This window comes from Phyllobates terribilis, unplaced genomic scaffold, assembly GCF_046119375.1.
Source record: "Phyllobates terribilis strain yellow unplaced genomic scaffold, ASM4611937v1 Scaffold_5__5_contigs__length_657084704, whole genome shotgun sequence".
NCBI lineage: Eukaryota > Metazoa > Chordata > Amphibia > Anura > Dendrobatidae > Phyllobates > Phyllobates terribilis.
Window position 1 is genome coordinate 220,295,179 of NW_027362765.1, and position 8,182 is coordinate 220,303,360.

The following is an 8,182-nucleotide window of genomic DNA, read 5'->3' on the forward strand; positions in this document are numbered from 1 at the left end:
TGGGCCCCACATAGTCCTCCATACAGTATAGTGGGCCCCACATAGTCCTCCATACAGTATAGTGGGCCCCACATAGTCCTCCATACAGTATAGTGGGCCCCACATAGTCCTCCATACAGTATAGTGGGCCCCACATAGTCCTCCATACAGAATAATGGGCCCCACATCGTCCTCCATACAGTATAGTGGGCCCCACATCGTCCTCCATACAGTTAGTGGCCCCACATCGTCCTCCATACAGTATAGTGGGCCCCACATCGTCCTCCATACAGAATAGTGGGCCCCACATAGTCCTCCATACAGAATAGTGGGCCCCACATAGTCCTCCATACAGAATAGTGGGCCCCGCAAAGTCCTCCATACAGAATAGTGGGCCCCGCAAAGTCCTCCATACAGAATAGTGGGCCCACATAAGAGTGGTGGTTCTGGTGTCGCGGGACAAATAAAATCACCCTGCGGGCCAGATTTGGCCCACAGGCCACAGTTTAACCCTGTCCACACCAGGCTCTCCATATACAAAGTCAATAGACAGTGAGCTGCTTATCACAGTATGAGACTAGTCCACTAGTCTTTGTGATAAATCCATCACATCAAATAAACAGCAATACGCACTTTGACAAGTGAAATCCTGAATTCTGTGTTTCAGCCTCTATCTCCTGCTGTCTTCAGATTACATAACAAAAATCTGCTCACAGATTCCCATTAAAAAAATAAAAACAAACAGAATGCTCAGAGGAGCAGAGGGAATAAAATAGCAGCAAAACTGGGCACTTTTGACTTGGAGACAGGTCCTTTTTAAAGGTGTTGTTGGGTTTAAAACTTTATTATTAGCCTATAGGCTCAGTGACGTATAAAATATCAAACTGTTTTTTTTCACCCTCCCAAAGTCCAGCGCTGCCTTTTGCCTCCTCTGGTTTTTGTTGATCGGCTGCAACAGTGATAACAGGACTTCAGTGCGGCAGCCAAACACTGAGCTGAACAGCTCATGCCTCTACATCAGCTCAGTGATTGGCTGCAGTGCAATAGTAATGACGTCACCAATGCAGCCCAAGACTAGAGCAGTGGTGAGAGGCAGGGCTGGACCTGGGGAGGGTGAAGAAAAGCCCAGGATGATATTTTACACATCAATAAATCTATAGGCAAATAAATTGTGAAAAGGTAAAACCTCTTTTAGGGCTCTTTCACACGTCAGTATTTTCGGTACAAGTGGTGACAGTTTCCACACGTACCAGAGACACAGACACATGCCGCAGACCCATTAAAATCTATGGGCCTGTGCACATGTCAGTGTGTTTCCACGAACCGTGTTTCCATGTGCTCCACACACTGACATGTCCTTTTTTTCATGGATGCACGGTCCGCAAAACGTACCACACGGATGACATCCGTGTGACATGTACAAGCGTCTGGGAATCGCGCTGTTCCCAAGCCCCGGGTGCTGAACGCTGCCCTCATCATGGATCCAGCCAGTGCTGCGATCAGCAACAGCAGGGACAATGATGAGGGTAGCGGTAGTCTGCTCAAGCAGTGTCCCTGTGAAAAGCTAATAAAATAATACAATTCTTATACTCACCTGTCCTAAGTGTCCCCCCCCCCCCCTGTAATCCATGCGACCGCTGACACAGAGGAGCTAGGGAGAATGAGCGGCTCCGGAGAAACGCTCAGTCAGTGACAGGCCACCGCTCCTAAGCTACGGGGCCAGCTCGCTGGAGCGGCTCACTCTCCTCGGCTCCTCTGTGTCAGCAGTCGCATGCTATATCTCCGGACAGGTGAGTATAAGGCTTTTATTATTTTATTCTTATTTTTACACAGAGACACTGCGGGAGCAGAATACTACTACCCTCATCATTGTCCCTGCCGGTGCTGATCACGGCGCCGGTAGGGAACCATGATGAGAGCAGCGTTCAGCACCCGATGCTTGGAAACAACGCGATTCCCAGGCGATGGTACGTGTGATCCTGATGAGGCACATGGATGCAACATGTAAAACACATACGGACATCTCTGGTACCGGAAATATACAGACGTGTGAAACCGGCCTAAAGTGTTGTTCCATCAGAGACATTTCGCATATCACTGGATCAAAGCTTGCTCTGCAATTTTCAGAAATGAATGGAGATAGACGCGCACACGCAGCCACCTTTTTTTTCCCTGACAAATGGGGTTCCAGCAGTAGACCTGCATCTATTGAACATTTATAGCATATCCAGTACAGAACCCCTTTAAATAGAGGTGCATGAGTCACCCAAATGCTCTGTACCTAATTATGTCTCTGATTTTGGATTTCGTCCAAATCTGACATAGCACACTCCATTTAAGTATGGAGTTCTAGTTTCTGAAGAATTATTGCTTCCAGGGAAAAATAGATCTGTACATACAGAGCCCAGCAGAGCCTACAATGTTTCATGCCAGTGTGCATGTACTCAGAGGGTAAAGCTAAATACTACTCTACCGCCACATGTACTTGAGTATTTGGTGAGTTTTTTACCTCAGTATTTTTAAGCTAAAACAACCAGGAGTGGGTCATAAATACAGAAGTGGTGACGTTTCTATTATACTTTTCCTCTGATTGTTCCACTCCTGGTTTTGGCTTACAAATACTCACCAAATACTGAGGCAAAATACTGACCAAATACTGAATGTATGACCGTGGCCTAATGTCGCAAAATGCTTGTGCAGCTAACCGCTATCCCCCAAAAGGATTGGACACGCTGAAATGTAATTGTCAGGGGAAGTCGAGAAGCCCACTTACACATCAGATGGTCCGCCAATCATGATCAAACCTTATCACATATTGTATGTGCCAACTTGACCCCCCCGAGTGCTAGCCTACATGGTATGCTGTTGGTTTACGCCAAGTATATACCCAGACAAGGAATACATATACTCACTCATCTTTGTACAGACATAGCAGTACCCGTAGCCATGATATCCAAGACTTACAATGTGTGGCCATGTCCGGTGCCCTACATTATAAACTTTATTGATATGGTCCGATGGCCTCATTCACACATCAGTATCCGGTCAGTAGTTTTCATCAGTGTTCGTATCCCAAAACCAGGAGTAAAACATATAGAGAAAAACTATAATCGAAAGATTGACACCTGTTCTGTGTTTTGGAGACACTCCTGGTTTTGGCATACAAATACTGATCAAAAATACCAATGTGTGAATTAAGCCTAAGGGAAACCGATCAATGAGGTTAGTGTCCATGAGATCTATGTAGATATCCTGTAGTTGTATCCATGTGGATGAGAACATGTACTGACGCCCCCCACCCCGTAGGCGGGAGCTACCTGGCGACTTAGGTCCTCGGACATGACATCTAATGACCACCAATGTGCCGCAGGCCACGTCGCAGCAGCCGCAGAGAGGCCATAGCTGGGATCTCCGGTTTGCAGTCATAGGAGACTTTTCCAGCCTAGAACCCAGTGAAAGTTACAAGTGACGGCGAATCGCTCACAATACGATGGTGATTGTGCACAATTGTGTGACAGCGACCTGCAGACAGATCCGACATGTTTTTGGTCATGTGACTGCAGTCGGCACATAATCCTGGCCTGAAGGGCGAAAACAACAACATGTTTATCGTCAACAAACTTTATTGACAAAGTCCAGCAATACTCTATATAATATTTCTCTCTCTTTAATTGATACAGTTAGCATGTAGTAGCTGTGGTGGGCACGCTGGGGGTTGTAGTGCCCATAGCACACCTGGAGTATTCATGTATTCTGCCCCTTCCATTACTTCACCACACATCTAACACACACACACAGGTGGGAGTCCAGTGAGCAGCCCCGGACGTTACCTGCTTGCTGACCCCCATCTTTCCTCCGAAGCCTCCGCGCTGCATTACTAGTATCCAGGAGCCGCCGCTGCCTAGCAACCAACCGCCGTCACGTGATGCTGGCCTGGTCTCCCCGCTCACAGGTGTGACGCCTATCACCCGCCAGGCTGCAGTGTAGTCCGGAGGCCCGGGGACGCTGCAGGTATGTGGTGGGCCCGCCGCACCAACGGGGTCTGTGAGTGATACAAGAAAGCCCACCCCCAGACCTCACAAATAGCCGGCGCGAGCAGCCATATTAGTGGTGGCAAACTGTCCTCAGAGTTCCCAGCATTCCCCGCTTTCCCAGCGCCAGGAACGAAGTGAATGTTGGAGAAACATGTAACTGACTTGTATTAGTGCCGCACACTAAACTCTGTGGGAGATTACTGCAGCTGTTAAACCACGTTCACATGGTCAGTATTTGGTCAGTATTCTACCTCAGTATTTGTAAGCCAAAACCAGGAGTGTAACAAGCAGAGGAAAAGTATAAGGCTGTGTGCCCACGATGCGTTTTTTAAGCGTTTCTGCAGGGGCAAAAACGCAAGGTAGAAGGCCTGCCATGTTCCCAATGATAATCCGCATGTGCTGTGCACATGATGCGGAGATTTTCGCTGCGGATTATCATTGCGGAAAAAAACGCAGCACTACCAATTATTTTGCTGAAGTGCTGCGTTTTCGTCACCATTGACTTTCATTGGAACGCATGGATTACGCATCACTGTATATGTACATGCGGATTCCATGCGTTTCAATGTGCGGATGGTACCTGGTGTGGAAGACAGGAGACTCTCCTCCAGACCTGGGTACCATAGAACCTGTAAAAAAAAGAATAAAATAAATATTAGACTTACCTTATGATGGCCCCCGGAGTCCTTGTCTTGGCTTGCCGGCAGCTCGCGGTGGACTAAAGGACCTGCGCTGACGTCATTTAGTCATGTGACGGGTCACGCCACTGCTGACGTCGGCAGGTCCTTTAGTCCACCGCGAGCTGCCGGCAAGCCAAGACAAGGACACCGGGGGCCATCATAAGGTAAGTATAATATTTTTTTATTTTTTACCAATGTTTGGGGTCACACTATATAAATCCATGCCGATTGCATGGATTTATATGCGGAAATGCATGTGAAGAACGCTTCACTTCTGCATGTCCCTGGCAGGAAAAATGCATGTACAATCCGCATGCGTTTTTTTCTGCCAGGGAGATGCAGAAACGCTCAGGAAAAAATCCAGAGCATTTCTGCATCGTGGGCACATAGCCTAATAGAAACACGTCACCACTTCTGTATTTATCACCCACTCCTGATTTTGGCTTACAAATACTGAGGTAAAATACTGACCAAATACCAAACGTGTCCTTAGACTTGTGGCCATCGCCAGCGGATTTTCCACAACATATCTGCTGCAAAATCCCAGAGTGTCACATGCAGATTTTATCATATGAAGTAGCAGTGGACTCCACACAAATCTGCACCACAGGTCAATTAACCCTCAGTCGCCCAAACAATACACTATTAGGATATGCTCCCACACGTTGTGTTTTTTTTACTGCAGAAATCTGCAGCAACACTGATCTCTGTCAGGAAATCAGCTGCGTCAAAAACACAGGTATTGCTGCTTTTTTTTTAATGCGTTTTTTAATGCTCTGTTTAGGCATGTATATAAAGTTCTGTGAAAAAAAAGAACCCCATTCTATTTTGCCATCAAAAGCGCTGAAAAAAAATGTACCTGTGTTTTTTCAGCGTTTTTTTCACCACCCATTACTTCATATGGGTGAAAAAGCGCTGGAAGAAGTGACATGCTCTATTTTCCCAAAAACCCAACCAAAACACAAAATGCACAGCAAAAAAAAAACAAAACACGATGTGTGAACTGAGAATTCTGGTTTCTCATACACTTTGCTGGTACTGCAAAACGCAGCTGAAAATTTGAATAAAAATCTGCAGCAAAATACACTGCAAAACACAATGTGTGTGAACATAGCCTTAGTCACAAGCCCCTCACTGTGACACGTAGTAAACGTCTCGCACTGCACTGAGGAGGGAGGGGCGACCATACTAGGACACTACCAAAACCTACCTGCCATACTTGTGGAAATATGACAAAAACAAACTCGCTTGGGGTCCAATGGATTAATTAAAGGTTAACAAGCAGAAAATGGATGCAATTGCTGAACTGTGTACATGACAGATTTTCCGCATGCAAACCCATAAGGAAAATCACCAATTATGCATCGTGCGCACTTACCATGATATTGCGTGTGACCATTCCCATATACCAGGCACAGAAACTTTGGCTGCGACTCAGGTTGCTCGGTCAAAAATCGTTCTGTGCCGCTGCTACATCGCAGCATGATGCAAATGAATGGAGTTGCATTACAACTCACAAGTTACTGTTGCCGCAACAAGCAAGTCGCAAAAAGTGTTACTGATTCTGACATTTTGCTTCTTGTGGTACCTTGCAGGCCACAACGCCGCCCCATTCACCTGCACTATACTGTGGAGTCGGAGTCAGTATAAAATGGACAGACTCCTAAAATATATAATAAATTGAGTACAGTAGTACAATACAGGATGTGCTGTAAATGATTCCATAAGAATTTGGGAAAGTTATGAAATGTCCTATAAATGTCTGTCCTCTTCCTGATCTAAGGATCTAGACTTTTAGTTGAGATGAATCTGTGCTGCACTTTATGTGCACGCTCAGTAGTGAGGCCGTGCTGTGGAGTCGTAAGTCAGGGAAGTTGAGGAGTCGGAGGTTTGGCTTACCAACTCCACAGCCCTGGTAGCAGCAGCACATAACAATCGTTGGACGAATAGTTTTAATTGATACAGTTTTGGAGTGCATACAACATTTTCATCTCTTTGTATTCAATTTTAGCTTTTCTTGCTGAAGCACAAAATACTGAACCTGTCATATCTTCAAATGCAATTAACTTTCAGATATGGGGTTGATCTGCAAGTTAACAGCGTTCCAAAGCTGCGCAACTGCCGCACTGACAGCCCTGCTGCCAGAAGGAAATGAACTTTATTCCTACCGGCAACCTCCGGCTTTCAGTCATAAAGGTGCAAATGCAGTCTCCGCTCAGTACATAGTGAGTGGTGGCTGTAACTGTAAGCACAGTCTGGCACTGACCGACAGCCGATTCAGCAGCATAACAGTGCAGAGACGGCTGTCAGTCAATGTGCCAGGGCTTAGTTACAGCCGCCGCCACCCACTATGTGCTGCGCGGTGACTGAAGCTGTGCTGGTACGCCTCTGTGACTGAAAGCTGGAGGCTTTCGTCTACAAGAGTTAATAAAAATGTATGGTTAACCTAGCCTAACAACTGCACAATTCACTCTATAATTGGGCAGAGTAAGAAGAATTTGCACACACTGTTCTGATGGCTATGATATGTAAAAAAAACTGTAGAAAAAAATTATTGTGAAAAAAAATCTACAATGGTTCAAAAACTGCATGTTTTCATCCATCATAAATGTATAAAAAATAATATGATTACGTTAAAAGTAGGAGATGCTGTATGCTACAGTGCCCCTGAGGACACCACAAGATTGTGTGCTGTCCGTTTAGCATTTCATAAATCCAAACACACATCGGTTTTTAAAACAGATCCATATCCGATAAGTCTAGGAGCATTTCCTATTCTTATCTGTTTTGCAGATCAGATTCGGCCATTAAAATTAGTGGGGATCCAAGTAAAAACGGATAAAACATGGAAGACGTGGCTCAGTAGTTAGCACTGCAGCCTTGCAGTGCTGGAGTCCTGGGTTCAAATCTCACAAAGGACAACATCTGCAAGGAGTTTGTATGTTCTCCCCGTGTTTGTGTGGGTTTCCTCTAGGTTCTCCATAGACATACTGATAGGGAATCTAGATTGTGAACCCCAATGATGACAGTGGCGATAATGTCTGTAAAGCGCCTTGGAATTAATGGTGCTATATAAAGGAGTAAAATAATAATAATCAGACATCGGCCCCAATTCATCACGACCAGAGTTGTTCACTTTTATCCTAATGATGAGGCGTGCTGGAATCAGACGCTCCTGATTCATTAAGAGGTGCACTGAGTCAGGAGCGTCTGACAAGTGGCGTGTCCACGCCTCACCACATATCTTACTCCAGTCTAGGACTGAAGTAAGATTTGTGGCCTAAGGAACGCCGCCGCCTGCCATGAATTTGACTAGCGGAGGTTGCCACATGCCCATCCTGCCCCAGCTCCTCCCACTTTCTCAGACCTGGGACGAAATGGCGCAAGAACGCCAAGAGTTGAAAAATGTTAGTGACGCCTTATGTTGTAACAAAATTTTGAGACGTTTCAAAGTTTTTTATGCCAGAATTCTGACGTAAAAGCTGTGAT

At 45.8% G+C, this 8,182-nt stretch overlaps 1 protein-coding gene across 1 annotated transcript in view; it reads right to left on the minus strand.

The window, feature by feature from the left end:
• IFT52 (intraflagellar transport 52) overlaps window positions 1–4,123 on the minus strand; it is a 48,323-nt gene extending 44,200 nt beyond the window's left edge. Inside the window, exon 1 of the mRNA XM_073681164.1 lies at window positions 3,810–4,123. Coding sequence (XP_073537265.1) covers window positions 3,810–3,854 — 45 coding nt within the window. The 5' untranslated portion in view covers window positions 3,855–4,123. The remainder of the gene's footprint in view (window positions 1–3,809) is intronic.
• Between the last annotated feature and the right edge of the window lie 4,059 nt (window positions 4,124–8,182).